The following is an 18,030-nucleotide window of genomic DNA, read 5'->3' as shown; positions in this document are numbered from 1 at the left end:
GGACATATAAGAATAGTGTGTGTGTGTCTGTGTGGCTATGTGTGTGTGTTGGGGGGTAAGTGGAGGAGGCCTCAGAGAAGAGAGAGCCTGTAGCAGAATTAAGTGAGGTGGTTTTGTTTTCATGTACCTCAAATAATTGTATCTCTTCACTAAAGTTTACCTGAGTCTTCATTCATTGATAATTTATTTGAAAACAATAGAAATGTAGAGTTTGGGATTATAAACACATTTGTCTTTATTTATAGTTTAAGTTTTTATACATTTGTATTAACAGTATTATTAATTGCTGTTTAGTCCAGTGCAGCAAAACACCTCTTTAGTCCTTTCACAGAATTTCTTTCTTCGTTTTCAACATTTTTCCTTCTCTTTTCTCCCTCCAAGCCTCCCATAAACCCTCCTTACTCTCTTTCCAATTCATGGCCTCTTTTTTTTTATTATTTGTTATTACATGCATATATTTGTACATATATATGCCTAAATATAACCTCTTCAGTCTGTATAATGTTTTACATGTGTGTATGTTTTCAGGGCTGACAGTTTGTACTGGATAGTCAACTGTTGTGCTCTTCCCTGGAGAAGACTGTCCTGTAGGTGTAGGTTGAGGTCTTGTGGGATGTCTACTGGTGTCATCCTTGGTTCGCTCATGTTAGGCAGTCATGTTGGTGAGACTTTATGGCTGTGGCTTCTGACATTACTGGGGGACACAGTCTCGCAGCAAGCTCCCTGCTCCTCTGGCTCTTACAATACTTTCTACCCCCTCTCCCACGTGTTCCCTAAGCCTTAGGTACAGGAGTATTGTAGATGTACCCATTGGGACTGGGTAGAGTTTAGTTTTGCAGTCATGTTTATTTAATTTTATTTGGGTATTGTGGGTTATTTTCTTTAAGAGAGCTTCTCACACTAGCCCAGGCTGGCCTAGAATTAACTGTAGGCTAGACCTAAATTTGGAGCAGTTTTCTTATCCTAGCCTCCCAGGGGCCAGGATTACAGGCATGTGCCAACATGTCTGGCTTGCCTATATAATTTTAATTATGTATACAAGTAATACTTTCACTGATGGTGAAATTTTTAGTTTATAATCTTAAAAACACCAGTATCCAAATATTCTTACCCATAAGCACTTGGAAGAAAACATGCATAAAAGTGTGTTTATGTGGAAGCATTTAACATCGTTATAATTTTATTCTTATGTGTCCCTTTGACTAATATATGCCCACTAACTACAATATAAGAGAAGTCATTTTTGCTTACTGTGCTTTTACCCCATTGTATTCATAGTGAACAATTGCCTAGTACATAGAGAATACTCAATAAAAATGTTGTTGGAAAAATCAGTGTGGTAATAGCCATTTCTTTAACTGATTGTTAGTACTTAATAGTTCGTACATGGATTTGAAAGTCTCAGTTGCTGCCTGTGTTTGCTGAGTGCTTAGCATTCTAGAAGCCAACTGTCCTTTTGTTCTTCTGATTCTTTGCATACAGAGCTCTGTGGCAGTTAATGTGTCTCAAGGCTGCAGGTGGTCCCCTCTTCTCAACCTCATTCTGGAGTAGTGGTACCCGGTTAGGAGGGGAACACTGCCCTTGCAGCTCCTACAAAAGAAGCTGAGATGGGAAGGAGACAAACGACTAAGCTAAGCTTAGCAAGAAAAGGGCTGGAGGCACTTTGAGAACTCTGATTTTCAGTTGGCCTCTTTTTTCCTTCCAGCCAAACAAGTATGTTGATGTCAGCCAGTCAAACTCCAGAATTTCTATGATTTGGCTAAAGGAATAATTTAGTGTTTTATGTTCTAGCATTTTCTTTCTTTTTTTAAAAATGGTTTATTTAGCTTTATTTTATGTGCATTGGTGTGAAGGTGTCAGATCCCTTGGAACTGGATTTTCAGACAGTTGTGAGCTGCCATGTGGGCGCTGGGATTTGAACCTGGGTCCTCAGGAAGAGCAGTCAGTGCTCTTAATCGCTGAGCCATCTCTCCAGCCCCCTAGCATTTTCTTGGTATTTCATCAAAACTAAAAATATTTCATTTCTGAATAGAAACAAACACACAAAAACATACAAGATTATCTTGTATTATCTGTTGTGCTTCAACTTTCTGATAATGAAATGCATTTTATATAAAATAAATATTTTATACACATAAAATAAATATTTTATTCACATACACAAGACAAGATTTATGTTAGAGTTGTACTAAAAATCTATAGGTCAGGGTTTTTTTTTTTCTGTATACATCTGTATGCTAAAAAACCGATTTTTTTCCAGGCTGTATCTTTCTGTTCAGTACACCTTTACTTAGTTTCTGCTGTTTGTTTTCTTCCCATCAGTACAAATAGGTCCTGTTTTTTCCCCCCTCAAGACTTAGTAAATTACTGCCATTGCTACTAGGGAAACATACCTCTTCAAGAATCTCCAATCACTTTTTATTCTATTTAATGTACAAACACTTGGACATTAAATATTATCAAGACATTTGTCTTCACAAAGCTAACTTTAATGCAGGTCCACAACACATGTCAAAGTAATTACTACAGACAATAGACCTGAATTCAATCCCACCCATTGGGTAGAAGAAAAGTACTGACCCTTGTAAGTTGTCCTCTGACTTCCACATGCCTGTGCCTACACATACACACACAACAAAATTAAGAAATTTTGCAGAAAATAAGTATGTTTAAAATAAGTGGACAAGTAGGAAAAAATAAAAGCAATTATATTATGAAAGAATGAAAGATTGAGTTCTTAGGATAAGAACACATACTGCTTACTAAGGACTCAAGCTGGGGGCTGGAGAGATAGCTCAGAGGTTAAGAGCACTGCCTGCTCTTTTGGAGGTCCTGAGTTCAATTCCCAGCAAATACATGGTAGCTCACAACCATTTATAATGAAATTTGGTGCCCTCTTCTGGCATGCAGACAGAACACTGTATAAATAAGTCTAAGGGGAAAAAAAAACTTTGAAAAAAAAGATTAACCATCAAACAAAGGACTCAAGTTGGCTTCCCAGAATTCATATCAGATAGCTCACAACTGCCTGTAATTCCAACTTCAGGAGAGCTAGCACTCTCTTCTGGCTTCTGTGAGCACCTTCACAAATGTGCACCCACCACTACCGCCACCACCACCACCGCAAGCTCAAAATAATTAGGAATGTTTAAAAGACTTTTTTAAAAAATGTGGAGACAGCAAAGACATGAGAGTCAACCATATAGAAGCATTATTGCATCTTCCCTCTGCTCTGCTAGGGTGTCATTTAACTTTTCTGTACCTTCCGGTATTTCAGTAATTAGGATCACATTGTTATTGACTCTTAACCATCTATCTCTTTTTCATTCAAGGGGAAGTCCCAGAAGTTTGCAGATTTTCAAGAGGAGGGACTGAAGTGGACATCTCTGCTCCAGGAATGCAGGGGATAGAAAACACAGAGGTCATGGAAATAGTGAGCGTCCTTGTGGCCAGTAGACACTCAGCCTTAGGCCTAACTTGCAGAAGGTGAGTATGGCTGTTTGCAGATATATGGAGAAAGCCTTTTCATTTTAGCTACCAGGAAAGAGTTGGTGAGTAAATATGTGCATTTGTGTCTTTATATCTAGAGGAACAGACATAATGGGTGTGTGTTTTAGACTTTTACCACTGTACACCTTATCTAGCATTGAATAATTTACTAAACTCCACCTCTCATGTTAAAACTAGGAACTGGTAAGATGTTTCAGTCAGTAAAAGTGCTTGCTCCCAAGCCTGGCGACCTGACTTTAATCCCTGGGACTCACAGTGGAAGGACAGAACCAACTCCTACTTCCACACACAGGCATGACACATGCATAAATAAACAAACAAATAAATAAAATGTCGTTTTGAGAAAACTGGACTTTAAGCTTTGCTATTCTTTCTGAGCTGTGCATCCCAGTGTGTTCAGCAGGTGGATTCTGTCTTGTTCTGTCCTCACTTTCTAGTTCATGTAAGAATAAAGGTAAAATTGGATATGGTTTTAGAGGAACAGGATACAAATGTGCAGAGAAGGGTCAGGAAGGAGGGACAGTCACAAAGAGGATGCTTAAGAAGTACTAGGTTGGGTGTGGTGGTGTGAGGAGAGGCAGGCAGATCTCTTGGAGTTCAGTGCCAGTCTGGTCTACATAGAGTTCAGGTCTCACCCTGTCTTAAACAAGAAAGATGAAAGAGAGAGACCTTATACACACAGGCCTATGGCAACTAGAAGAAGGTATAAGATCCCCTGCAACTGGAGTTACAGACAATTGTGGGCCACTATGTAGGTGCTGAATACTGAACCCAAGTCCTGTGGAAAAGCAGCTTTTCCAGTCTTTCTGCCTCTTTACACCGTGAAACATGTGGTTGGCACACAGGGGCAAACAAAATCCTTACAATTACCAAGGAAACTCCTTATTCTGCTCATCTAAAATTCTGGTAAGGTGGTATACTTACGAACCTCTGTGACTGAGATATTGTGGGCTCAGTACCATAGTGGAAAAAAGAACCAGGACCCAGCAAAACTTAGCCTAACTTAGCCTGTGATCATTTAGTCTGTGTCATCTACCACAGTTACAGATCTATGCAGAAAACTGTTAGCCTAATTTTTCTCCTGATTTGTAAATTCAGGCACTTTTACAGTCATGGACATGTAGATGTATGACTGAAGCCAATGAGAAGTGTGTCAGGGCCTCTTGCTACAGAGAGGTTTCTAAAGCAGGACCCTGCAGGCAAACCTGTCTGTTTTGTGTTGTGGTGGAGGTGGGGTGGAAGAAAGAGAGCCACCCCCAAAATATAATTCAGGCTTAGCAGCAGCAGCAACAAAAAAATCCAGTTTCTTATGAACTGACTACTCTTGGCTTTGCAAAAGCCTCCTTTATTGTTACACAGACTACACCTCTTAGTAATTCAATTTCCAAATTTCCAAAACCTCTTACCTGGAGTCCTTTGAAGGAACCATTTGCCTAAGCAATTCTCAGCCATGAGACCTCCTACTTTGCCAGGTACTCTCAAGACTAAGTTATGCAAAGACTCTTAATTCCTTCAAAAAAGCAACTCAAATAATAATCAACTAGTTTAAACAAAACTTCAGAGCCTAGTGCTATCACTGGGGAGTTCAAACCAGATGCGGTGGCTCCACAGAATCTCTCAGGACCCAGTAGAAAATGACGTGGTGCCAAGACTTTGGTCACCACTTTCTCTAGCTCCAAGTCAGTTCTCATTGCCTGTCATATTCCTCTTCCCAGGGGCAGGCAGAGGTTTTGGCCCTGAGCTCTCATCTCAAATTTCCTTGTTACCTGCCAGTTCCTTGACTACTCACAGCTCATTTCTCCAGTGGCATCCAGAGCCTGTGGCTGCGATATACTGGGGAAGAGAACATTTCTAAACACTGCTTTTCCATGAGGTTACTTTATTATTATTATTATCATCATCATCATCATCCCGGAATCCAGAGATATTAAGATGATAAACTGTTAGCTGAGCAGTATTAGTACATGCCTTAAATCTCAGCACTCAAGACGCAGAGGCAGCCAGAAGCCAGTCTGGTCTATAGAGTGAGTTCAGGACAGCAAGGGGCTACACAGAGAAACCCTCGCTCAAAAAAGAAAAATTTTAAAAAACTAAAGTTGTAGGGAGAGGGCCCACTTGTTTTTCCCGGCTAGCTTAGCCCCAAAATAACCACACAGAAATTATATTAATTAAATCACTGCTTGGCCCATTATCTCTAGCCTCTTATTGGCTAACTTTTACATCTTGATTTAACCCATTTTTATTAATTGTATATTGCCACGTGGCATTGCCTTACTGGGAAAGATTCAGCATGTCTGTCTCTGGCAGCTCCATGGCATCTCTCCTACTCTACCTTCTTTTCTCCCAGCATTCAGTTCTGTCTTCTCCGCCTACCTAAGTTCTGCCCTATCAACTAGGCCAAGGCATTTTCTTTATTCGTTAACAGATAAAAGCAACACATGGACAGAAGGACCTCCTACACCATTTCCCCTTTTCTGTTTAAACAAAAAGGAGGGCTTTTACTTTAACATAGTAAAATTACATATAACAAAACAATTATCAAGCAAGAATTGTAGTTACAGTACTTATATCTACTTTATCTTTTATCATAACTAAGGAAAACTATAAATTCTTTAACTCCATTAAGGACTCCAGAAGGATACAATATTACCTAAGTAGACAGGAAGTACATTGTAAGCAATTTCCAAAACTCTAGAATTGACAGAGACATCTTACTGCCTGGACAGTCACCCAAAATTTTTCTGTACTGTTTGGGCACCCATCTTCAGCCCACAGGCCCATAGTATCCAGCAGACTTTTTCATGAAACAGGAAAATTTAAAGACAGTTTTGTCTATATCGGCAGTTAGCCAGTTTTTTTTTTTTTTTTTTTTTTTTTTTTTTGTATCTTGCAGAATGTCTCATAAACTCTTTCATAAAGCAGGAACCCCAAAGGATCATCTTACCTTTAGGCAAGTTTAGCAGTCATTTCTCTGTGGGTCATGCATATCCAGTGAAGCAGTCCAGGCAAGATCAGTTTCTTACCCAAATGGCTAACCAACTCCATAAGGAGTCTCTTCAGTGCCTATCATCCTTTTGAAGTAATTTGGTGCTACCAGGAGCAAATGTGTCTCACTGTCATGAAAAGTTTTTAAGTTCTTAAAACATTTTAAATGCCATATTCTGAAGGTCTCTAAAAGATTTGAAGAATACCTATCTAACTGAAATATATCTCTATACATCTAGAAAATCTAACTAACATGAATACAAGCTTAATTATTATAGATGACTATTAACCTATATTTATTAATTATACATTACATTTTTTAAATGAGCTACACATATACAATACCTTAATCAAGATCAAAAATACATATATATATAACAAGATTGACCTTAAATTTGTATCAATAAACCAAGATCCATACCAATGCAAATTATTCGCATCTATATCATATCCCCCCTTTAAATGTAAAAGAACATTTATAAACAATATTTGGAAATATGGGCGTAGTTTTGTCCATACTGCTTCCTGCTGTTTGGGGGCACTGTTAATCACTTTTTAATGGTGTATCCAGTGTGCTAGGTTCATTTTAGTCAGCAGTTGGGCAAAGAAATTTTTTGAGGGTATTTATGGTAACCTTTTAGGAGGCCTTGGTCTATGAAACCATATTTGCCTGAAGGCAATCCACAGGTTCTCATCTTCTGTGAAAACAAAAGAAGAACCTCTTTTCCCAAGCAATATGTTCCTAGACCTAAATTTTGAAGTCAAGATATCTTGATAATATACATGCTGGTTTAGTTTCTTCACAGCAGTCAAAAAATTCAAAGAAAACACAATAATATACAGAATCCAGACTCTGTGAATTTTTCATTTTTACGTGGCTTATTTTGCTTTACTCCTTTTAATCTGTGACTATATGGCCTCTCTCTCACTCTCTGCCTTTTTTTCTCCCAGCATTCAGTTTTGTCTTCTCCGCCTATATAAGTTCTGCCCTATCAACTAGGCCAAGGCAGTTTCTTTATTCATTAACCAATAAAAGCAACACATAGACAGAAAGACCTCCTACACCATAAACTTTTTAATTAAAATATAATTAATATAATATTTAATTTTTATTGTAAAACTTACTATTTACAGTGTGTGGGTTTTACTAACTTCAATCTTGTACGACTGTCACCACCAAGTTCAGAGCCTTCCCACGCCTCCCTCACCTCTGAAGACATGTATGCACCGGGAGGTTCTTTGTCCCCTCTTCTCAGGCCACCTCTCCATTGGTGGTCAGCAGCGCTTTCTGTCTTTATGCACTTACCTCTCCAGACGTTTTATATAGTCCACTTAGCATAATGTTCAGGTATCATATGTCACTACATTGTACTTTATGACTGAAGACTGTTTCATAGGGACATACAATGTTTTTATCCTATTAGTTGGTAGATACTTAAGTTATTTCCATTTAAGGACTATAATAATACTATATCCACATACAAGTTTTTGTGTGGGTATGTTTTTAGTTCTCTTGGATGTGCACCCAGGAATAGGTAACACAGTAACTAACTTTAAAAATAAACTTAAAGTGTAGTACTCATATTCTTAAAGGTATACACATTGTGATTGTTAAACTCAGTAATATTCATAAAGTGAACATAACTCATTAGTCAATACCAAGTAAAAAACTAGAGTATTAGCTGGCTGTGGTGGAGCACACCTTTAATCCCAGCACCCAGGAGACAGAGGCTGGCAAATCTCCATGAGTTCCAGGCCAGTCTGGGCTACATCATGAGACCTCTTGTCTCTGTGAGTTCCAGGCTAGCCTGGTCTACATCGTGAGACACGCCCCCCCATGTTCTCTTTTTAGCCACTGCTTTCCCAAAATGGAACTACCATTCTAACTGCTATCTCAAGTGTTTCTTTTAATGAAGGGGGAAAATCACATTTATAAAATAGGCGACATTTTCTCCTAGAATGATTGTTCATGTTTATAATTCCTACACTAAATTTTTTTGAGACAGTCTTACTATGTAGGCCAGGCTAGCCTGGAACTCACCGTGTAACCAGGTTGGATGATCCTCCCACCTTAGTTAGCAAGGGCTGAAATTTTAGGCATGTGCCAATGTGCCCAACTCTCCAAATTTTGATGCCTTTTCTTGCCTACCTGCCCATCTAGTAGTGCTGAGTAGAATGGATGAAAATGGCATCCATATTTGTTTCTGCTCTTTTGTTTGTTTGTGTTTTTCAAGACAGGGTTTCTCTGTGTAGCCCTGGCTGTCCTGGAACTCACTCTGTAGACCAGGCTGACCTCAAACTCAGAGATCTGCCTGCCTCTGCCTCCTGAGTGCCGGGATTAAAGGTGTGTGCCATCCTACTACAGATATAAAACTCTTCAATGAAATAATAGCAGACCAAACCTAATGACATACAGTTATTTTTGTATATTAGTATATAAAATACATGTGACACTTGAGAAGCCATTCTCTCTTTCCTAGCTGGGTATGGTGACTTATTCTTGTTATTCATGTATTCAAGAAAGTGAGGGAAAGAGATTGCTGTGAGTTTGAGTTCATCTTTGACTGCACAATGAATTCTAGGTTAGCCTAGACTACAGAGGGGATCCATCTCAACCTCACTACTCCAAAACCAATTCATTTTTCTTTGGAAAGTCATTGTTTAAAACTGTGCTGACTGCTTCCCAAGCACAGGTTGAAGCCATGGGAGGATTAGAGGCCTTTCCTAAAGCCTTTATTCTGAATTATTCCAGTTGAGTCTACAAAGTTACAAAGTGTAGCCCACTCAACAGCTTCAAACATTTAATGTTGGTAACCTCATACAAAGTTGTCTCAAAGCTTTTAAGTGTGTGTGGGGGAATGTGATGACACATGCATTTAATTCCAGCACTTGGGAGGTAGAGGCAGGCAGATCTCTTAGTTTGAGGCCAGCCTGGTCTACAGAGTGAATCTAGGACTACCAGAGCTACACAGAGAAACCCTGTCTCCAAAAAGAAAAAAACAAAAGCTTGTAAGGATAAGATGGTGCTCGAAAACAGGAGAGCGATGATATGTGATCAGCCATACACACGGGTTCTCTCTAAGTTAGGCATTGCTATGATTTTAAGAAAGCAAATTCAGAGTCAGTCTCTCAAGTCTCTCAGTCTTTCTCAGTCTGTCTCTCTGTCTTTCTCCCTCACCTCCCTGCTCGTGTGTGTGTGTGTGTGTGTGTGTGTGTGTGAGAGAGAGAGAGAGAGAGAGAGAGAGAGAGAGAGAGAGAGAGAGAGAAAAGAGAAGAGAAGAAAAGAGAAGAGAAGAGAGAGGCCGGATGCTGGGGATTGAGCCCAGCACTTTGTGCATTTTAGGCATGAATCCTATTACTAAGTGACTTTCTCTACTCTTTTTTAAAAACAAAAAAAATTAAGGAATACAAACTACAAAAGGTAAAGCTTTCTAGTTAGCTAATTTTTCATTAACTTACAGAACTGAGTTATTTTCCTTTCAGAAGTTTTCTAGTCCATTAATTTTTTATATTTATTTAATATTCATGGATATGAATGTTTTGTTTTCATATATCTCTGTGTACATGTCTGTGTTTCCGCAGAGACCAAAAGAGGGCACTGGGTACCCTGGAACCAAAGGTAGGAATGGTAGTGAGCTGCCATGTCCCCCATTCCTCTTCAAAACCAAGTGTTCTTAGCCTTGAGTCACCGCTCCAGCCCTCTAGTCAAGTTTTTTTTTTAAATATTTATTTATTTATTTATTATATATACACTATTCTGTCTGTGTATATGCCTGAAAGCCAGAAGAGGGCACCAGACCCCATTACAGATGGTTGTGAGCCACCATGTGGTTGCTGGGAATTGAACTCAGGACCTTTGGAGGAGCAGCCGGTGCTCTTAACCTCTGAGCCATCCCTGCAGCCCCCTCAATTCAAGTTTTAAACAGTTATCTAGAACAAAGGGGTTTTGGTTTTTTTGTGGGGTTGGTTTTTTTCATTAGGATGACATGTTGTTGGGACAGGTCTCTTGGTATAGCCCAGCTGGCCTCAGTCTGCCATCCTTTTGCCTGAGGGGATGGCAGGCATTTGTCACATGTCTAGCTCATAGTTCTTGGTATTGCCTTACATGTCACAAGCATGTGATCATATACATGAGCCAGTCTGGAGAAACATACAATTAGTAGAGTTTATACTTGGAATCAAGCACTTAACAACAGTGATACACATATGGAGCGTATAGTTCACATCACACTTTCCCACATTCTCTCATTTGCCACACAGTCAATGATACATATAATTTGTGCTTCATGCTAATTGAGCTTAATTAGTAGGTCTTGTGAATGACTATAAATAGTAGGGATGGTTTGCTGCCAAAGCAAATTTTCACGTTTTTTTAATTAGATACCTGATATTTTTTGTTTGGTTGGTTGGTTTTTTGTTTTGTTTTGATTTGGTTTTTTTCGAGATGAGGTTTTTCTGTGTAGGCCTGGCTGTCCTGGAATTCACTCTATAGACTAGGCTGTCCTTGGATTCAGAGATCTACCTGTCTCTGCCTCATGAGTGTTGGGATAAAAGGTGTGTGCCACCATGCCCTGCTTAGTTACCTGATACTTATAATTGGGCTTAGTCTAATCATACTGTTTTATATCATACATGTTAATAGTTGTGTGTTTTAAGAAATGAACTGTATGGTTGGGAATATAACTCAGTGGTAGAGCACTTGCCTAGCTTGACCAATCCCTAAATTCAATCCCAAATTCTGAGGAAAAAAGAAACAAGAAAAGAAAGAGACCTTGTATTTAGGCAACTGAGCTTCCCTAGAGCCAGGCCTTCCTCATTACCAAGTCTTGAATCCTCCTGGACCCTTTTCTCCACATCCCTTTCATTAGCAACAGTGTTCACAACCAGGACTTTTGTGAGTAGTCTCTGTTCACTCACCAACAGACATGACTTATTGCACATTGTGTGCGAGAGATTGAGCGAGGCACTGGAGATACAGTGCCTGACGGTGTTCACTCACTAAGGGAGCAGACAGCTCATAGTTGACTGTGTGGAGGGGTAAAAACAGGAAGTTGGCAGGCCAATTTTGCTTCTAGACTGTATTTGCCTTTTTAATTTTTAATCAGGTTCAGCTGTTCTGGGTTCGGCTCTATCTACCCTTCAGCAGGGGGTGGTGCTGTAGGAGTCACTAGTGCTCCATAGCCTGGTACTGGATACATGGAGAGGAGCCGGTTAGGCAGGAATTGATAAGGTGGTCTAGAAATAGAATCACACTTCCTTCGTTAATGTTTTCATGGTTCGCCCCTGTTGTAGCATGCATCAGTACTGCCTGCCTTCTTACCACTGGATAATGTTATATAATACGCTTACTATTCTAGTTTGTTTTCTGTCACTGTGATAAACACCATGACCAAAAGCACACGAGGAGGACAGGGTCAATTCCATTCTATAGCTTATAGTCCTTCATGAAAGGAAGTCAGGGCAGGGATTCGAGGCAGGGTTTGCTCAACCTGATTTCTTACCACCACGACCACCTACCCAGGGGTAGCACCACTCAGAGTGGGTCAGGCCCTCCCACCTCAGTCGTAGAGAAGGGAAGGTCCCACTAGCATGCCTGCCAAGCTAGTCTGATAGAGGCAGCTCTTCATTTGAGGTTTCAGCTCCCCAAGTTGACACAGAAAACTAACCATCACATGTAATACCACATGCTGTGATATGTAAGCAGTTTCCTGGGTCTATAGTTTACCATCACATGGACGACATTTTACTATCTGATTCAAATATAGCACGATTAATTAAAAACCCAGAGACTGATATTGAGTTCAACCTGAAGGTCAAAAAGCAAAACAGCTAGACAGTGGCTCTTACCTCTACCTCCATCTGAAATGGCGATCCTGCCTCCAGGAATCCTGTCCTATAATCCTCTCTAGTACTGGGATGAAAGGTGTGTGTCACCACTGCCTGGTCTGTAAGGCTGACCAGTGCGGCTGTTTCCTCCTGATCTTCAGGCAAGCTTTATTTATTAAAATACAAATGAAATATTCTTTTTGTCTAAAATAAAAAAAACAGCTATAACTAATATAGAAAAACTATATACAATAAGTACAATAATTATATACAATATATACAGGCAATAAATATAGCAACAATGTCTAGTCCATTTGCATTTGACAAATTCAGAGAAAGTATTCCGTATCTATCCTAACTTGATGAGTCCAAAGTCTTGTACCTAATTTACTTTCTATCATAACTTTCTTTCTGTGCCTGATAAACAAGGAAAACTATAACTCTCTAGTCTTCAGCCTCTGGTAAGAGCCAGTGGCTGTTTTGCTTTTCTGACCTTCAGGTTGAACCCCAATATCAGTCTCTGGGTTTTTATTAATTGTGCTACAGTGCTGCTCATCCATTTATCAGATGATGAATTTTAGATTTTTTTTCCACCTTCCCCTTTTGCTACCAGTTGTGGTATGAACATTCAAATGCAAGTTTTTATGTAAACATATTTCTTTTTAAATGTTTTAAATTTTCTAATTTTAAAAGTTGCAAATAGGGGCTGGAGAGATGGCTCAGTGGTTAAGAGCACTTGACTGCTCTTCCAGAGGACCTGAGTTCAATTCCCAGCAACAACATGGTGATACATAACTATCTGTAATGGGATCAGATTCCTTCTTTTGGTGTGGATTAATGAAGACAAAGCACTCATATACATAAAATACATGAATAAATAAATCTTTAAAAGTTGCAAATAGTCGAGCAGTGGTGGCACACCCTTCAATCCCAGCACTGGGGGGGGGGGGCAGAGGCAGGCAGATCTCTGAGCTCAAGACCAGCCTGGTCTACAGAACTAGTTCCAGACAACTAGGGCTACACAGAGAAACCCTTTAAAAAAACAAAAAACAAAACAAAAACAAAATAAGGGACAGAGGGGGGAGAAATAAAGATCACTCACTGAACCCAGCGCTCACTGGTTGTGTCGATTGGCTAGCCAGCAAGCCTCAGAGATCCCCATGTTTCTGCCTCTATGTGGGGATTATAGGCATATGCCATAGAGCCTGGGTTCTGGAGACCCACATTCAGATTCTCAGGATTGAATAGTAGGCACTTCACTGAGCAAGACCACTCCCCAGCCTTTGGCTATTTTTGCCACATTTTAAAATCTTTTTATATCTGTGTTTCTATTTACTTTGTTAAATGTCATTTTTAAAAATCCCATCTGAATGGGGCTAGAGAGATGGCTCAGCAGTTAAGAACACTCCACTTCTCAGAGTCCACACGGCAGAGCACAGCCACCTGTAATTCCAGGTCCAGGGGTCCTATTCTCTCCTGATCTCTGTGGGTTCTGCAGCACATCAGTGTACACACAGGCAAAACACCTAAACACCTAAAGTAAAAACCTAAAAAAGACTCGTCTGAGTAGCTGTATAACTGATAACAAATTTAATATTTATAATAAAGTCTGGTTTAAAAGTTAAGATGTAGAGCCGGGCAGTGGTGGCCCATGCCTTTAAAATCCATCCCAGCACTCGGGAGGCAAAGGCAGGCGCTCTCTGTAAGTTCAAGGCCAACCTGGTCTACAGGAGCTCGTTCCAGGACAGCTAGGGCTGTTACATAGAGAAACCCTGCCTCAAAAAACCAAAACTAAACAAACAAAGTTAAGATGTGTTCTACAACTTAAATAGATTCTATCAGGCTTTTGGGGAAGTAATTGCTAAGGGGTTTTTCGTTTTTAAATTAATTTAGTTACCTGATATTTCATACACATGTGTAACATATTCTGATTACTGCCATCCCACACACCTTCTCGTCTCTTCTCTCACCACCTCCACCACCCTGGTTCCTATTAGTCCCTTCCCAGTTTCATGGTTTTCAGGTTTGGGTTTCGTTTGTGACCCATTTAGTTTAACTAGGGCCAGCTGTGTGACCATGGGGTTGTAGCTAGCCATTGCACCCCTGTATGGTGATCAGTGACTACAAAACATTTTAAAGTCTTGGAGTTAGAAATATATGGCTGGTGTTTAACTTAAACTTCTAAATTTAACAAGTCTGATAATCTTATGCATAAGCCAGAGATTATGAGCAGGACCACATTTTGGAATTTACAGACTGGGTTATGAGTTCATCTGAGGGGCTCTTCATACTGTTTTCATAGCAGTCATGTGCCAGGCACTGTTGAGATTAATTTATCTATTACAGCCCCGTGCCATGGAGACTGCTACCGTGTTCCTACTCTTTGTACAAACAAGAAAATGAAGGTGTGTGTGTGATTTACTTGAAAGGTGGACTTCACATCACCTTGCTCTCAGCCCTGCTCCACTAAGGAGGAATTAAACCACTTAGAAGAATGCCTGCCTGATGCTTGCTTGTTTGCTTTTCACTGACCTAGAAAACGAGCCATCGAACTCAGGCCTCCTTCTCTCCCAAGTCTGGGTTCCACTCATTCTTTGAAGTTCTTTAAAATAAATTGATAAATCGCCTCAGTCCCTCAGCTCAAAGTTTTTGGTGTCCAATGGGCGGCCCTAACTCGATGAGACCAAAGCTGGACAGTGGGTGGGGCTGACAGAGGGGCGGGACTTAGCTGCCGGTGCCTAGAATTGCTGTTTGGACTAGGCTGTCCTATGAAGAACCATGAGCTGGACTTGTCCACGTTGTCAGCAACCAGTTTACTTCGGTGAGGCTAGAACCAAGGAGTAAAGATAAGTGTGAGCCCCCGGGGTCCCTGTATCATTTGAGTGAGTGAATGAGTGTGTGTGTGTGTGTGTGTGTTTGTCTACCACCAAGAGCCTAAGGCAAGAGGCACCAGGGTGGGCTGAAACTTTCTCCTGGAGATACTATTCATTGTCTCCAGAGGGCGAGACCGGCTGGGCTGGTTCCCCCAGAAAGCTGAAAAGACAAAAGGAGGGCACCTGGAGCTGAGCTGGACTCCTGACAGCCCGGATCCACCTTGTTCCCCACAGCCGAGAAAGTGAGCTCCTTAGGCAAGAACTGGCACCGTTTCTGCCTGAAATGTGAGCGCTGCCACAGCATCTTGTCCCCTGGCGGGCATGCAGAGGTGAGGCCTGACCAGGGTGACAGCCCTCTATCACACCCCCCACCCTGATAGACCACAATTTCAGCCTTGGAAACCTGCCAAAGGCAACCTCAGCAGACAACATCAGGGGCTATTCACCTGATGGGCCTCATACCAGCCAAAATTTGGGAGTCTCAGTGATGCTGTTGGCCCATGGCTTTGAGGGAGGGGTAAGCGACTGCTCTTGTCTTGTCTCCCACCCATAGCCTCAATCCCTAGCCCACAGTGGCAATCTGACATATTAGCTCTCGCCCGTCACTATCAGAGTGGTCACAGTGCACATTTGCACCTGAGGCCAGTAATGGAAAGGCCGGTGAGCATGTCCCTTGGCCCTGAATGACCCCTTCCTCTGCCTGTGCTTGTGCCCAGCACAACGGGAGGCCATACTGCCACAAGCCTTGCTATGGGGCTCTCTTTGGACCTAGAGGTAAGTTCCAGTCTAGAAGGGGCCGGGGCCTCAGAACTCTCCCTGTGGCTAGCAATTAGAGCCTGATTTCCCTTATTGGGTCTTCTCTCTGCAGGGGTCAACATTGGTGGTGTGGGTTTCTATCCCAACAGTCCCCACGCTCCCTCCCCTACCAGCAGCATTTCCCTCAGCCCCAGCAACTTTAGACCCCCAAGGCCAAAGGCTGGCCTCCCCCAGGCCAAGAAAAGTAAGTGAAGGTGGGCTTCAACTGTCCTGCTCCCTGGACCTTTCAGACTGCAGTAGACACTGGGTCTCCTGCCCTCTGTGCCACAGGCCTGTGACTGCTCTTGGCAGTCCTGTCAGTGGCCCTGTTTTATTTATTTTTTCCCCTGTTCTCTCATGTGAGTTGACTTTAAAAGGAAAACTGGGCAGATAGCATGATCACTCTCATTTTTCAAGAAACACCCAGAGAAGACAGGTGACGGCTAATGAGAAGGAAAGCTGACCTGGAGTCTGGGCCCCTTCCCCAGCCAGAGCAGTAGAAGGAAAGGCCTAAAGTTAGGGCTCACTAGGATGGGCCAGTCCCTCAGATTCTTCTCTATCCCTGTTCCCTATACTCCCCACAGTGGGCAGGTGACACCATGCTCCCCAACACCTGACACCACTGCCCTGGGCAACTCCTGTATCAGCTCAGGTTTCCTGATGATTGAGTTTCTGCCAGCACTGAGACGTTGAACTAGTGGGCTCCTGAGGCCCTGGGAGGGTGACAAGGCAGCAGGTAGTCCCCAGTGAAGATGACCAGTAGGGTGGGATGAGTCTTGAGCTCAAAGGAGGTGCATTCATGGCTGCCTGGGGTACGGTGTGGTGGGGAAGAATGGGTTTGGAAAGTGGGCAGTGCCATACACTGGCAGGAGCTGGAGGGCTCTGCTTAGGGCCTGGTCCCCACCACAGCCCTTTCTGTGGCCTCTTCCCATTAAAGGCCCTCCCTACATGAAGACTTTTACTGGGGAGACCTCACTGTGCCCTGGATGTGGAGAGCCTGTCTATTTTGGTAAGTGACAACAGAAAGCTTGCTTAGGCAGCAGAGGGGGAGGGTGGTGACTTGAGGCAGGGAGTTGGCCTTGCCTTGTCCCTATGATAGAAGAGCTACCACTTCTCTCCACCACCAGCGGAGAAGGTGATGTCTTTGGGCAGAAATTGGCACCGACCCTGCCTGAGGTGCCAACGTTGTAGGAAGACCTTGACTGCTGGGAGTCACGCGGAGGTGAGCAAGGCAGAAATGGAAGTTATGCTAAAGGAAGGAGTCCAGTAGGAAGAGACAGACTGAGGACATTCTTTTTCTGTCTTCCAGCATGACGGCATACCCTACTGCCACATCCCCTGTTATGGATACCTGTTTGGCCCCAAAGGTGGGCAGCCAGACCTCAGACACTGGGGCCTATGGGAATGTGTGAAGAACCTCTTTTGTAGTCAGACATCCCAAGCTCCTCCCCTCTCCCTTTAGCCCTCAACACTCATTCCACCAAAGCCCTTGGTGACAGGACTTTCTCCTTCAGGTGTGAACATTGGCAATGTGGGCTGCTATATCTATGACCCAGTGGAGATAAGATCCAAATGAGCCATTCACGGGACTGATCATCCTAACTCAGGCCTCCCACCCTCTCTTCGGTCCACTGGAAGCTCTGGAATTCCCTAGTCCTTTTGGGAGGAAAACAGTGAAATCCCAGGGGTCTGGGCCTAGACCCTGTGGTAGACCTGAGTCTGGACTTGCTCTGCCAATTCTTTGCTTCCCAATTCCTATCTGGACAGGCTACCCCACTTAGAATGGTGATCTCCTGGCTTCCCAGTTCCTTCTCCCAGCATCGAGGTCATTTATTGAGTCTCAGCTCCCTGGCTTCTCTAATAAAATGTTGACTCTCCTAACTTTAACTCTGTAGGTATGAAGCCTGGACTGTGAGGGGGAGCAGGGGCACAAGCGGCTCCATCTGTTGGTCCCGTCCTTGGGCAGATCCTATCCCTGCACCAGAGACAGCACACCCATCAGTCTCGTGTACTAGAGATAAGCAGAGAACTGTCCTTCAGC

General features: G+C 42.2%; 2 protein-coding genes across 4 annotated transcripts in view; both read left to right on the top strand.

The window, feature by feature from the left end:
- Positions 1-17,566, top strand: part of Znf318 (zinc finger protein 318) — a 54,588-nt gene extending 37,022 nt beyond the window's left edge. For 2 of the 3 annotated variants that reach the window (XM_057794544.1, XM_057794543.1), the window contains one exon: positions 3,333-3,823. In XM_057794544.1, coding sequence (XP_057650527.1) covers positions 3,333-3,410 — 78 coding nt within the window. In that variant the 3' untranslated portion in view covers positions 3,411-3,823. Of the gene's footprint in view, positions 1-3,332; positions 3,824-17,503 lie in introns of those variants that run through there. The other variant, XR_009058763.1, reaches the window with a different exon arrangement.
- Crip3 (cysteine rich protein 3) lies at positions 15,094-17,855 on the top strand. Its single transcript, XM_057794545.1, has 8 exons — positions 15,094-15,142; positions 15,429-15,523; positions 15,911-15,968; positions 16,063-16,194; positions 16,927-16,998; positions 17,117-17,211; positions 17,299-17,356; positions 17,504-17,855. Exons 1-8 carry the CDS (start codon positions 15,100-15,102, stop codon positions 17,563-17,565), a joined length of 615 nt encoding a protein of 204 aa, XP_057650528.1. The 5' UTR covers positions 15,094-15,099; the 3' UTR covers positions 17,566-17,855.
- Positions 17,856-18,030: the final 175 nt, after the last annotated feature.

The sequence above is a fragment of the Chionomys nivalis genome, chromosome 19 (assembly GCF_950005125.1).
Source record: "Chionomys nivalis chromosome 19, mChiNiv1.1, whole genome shotgun sequence".
Taxonomy (NCBI): domain Eukaryota; kingdom Metazoa; phylum Chordata; class Mammalia; order Rodentia; family Cricetidae; genus Chionomys; species Chionomys nivalis.
This window is presented reverse-complemented; position numbering and strand designations above follow the sequence as displayed.

What these genes read in the sequence shown, in the direction of transcription:
- Crip3 (XM_057794545.1), top strand. Translation starts at nt 15,100, where the DNA reads ATGAGCTGGACTTGTCCACGTTGTCAGCAACCAGTTTACTTCG. An exon ending in CCCCTGGCGGGCATGCAGAG is followed by an intron (nt 15,524 to 15,910) that starts GTGAGGCCTGAC and finishes GCTTGTGCCCAG; the next exon opens with CACAACGGGAGGCCATACTG. An exon ending in TGGAGAGCCTGTCTATTTTG is followed by an intron (nt 16,999 to 17,116) that starts GTAAGTGACAAC and finishes CTCCACCACCAG; the next exon opens with CGGAGAAGGTGATGTCTTTG.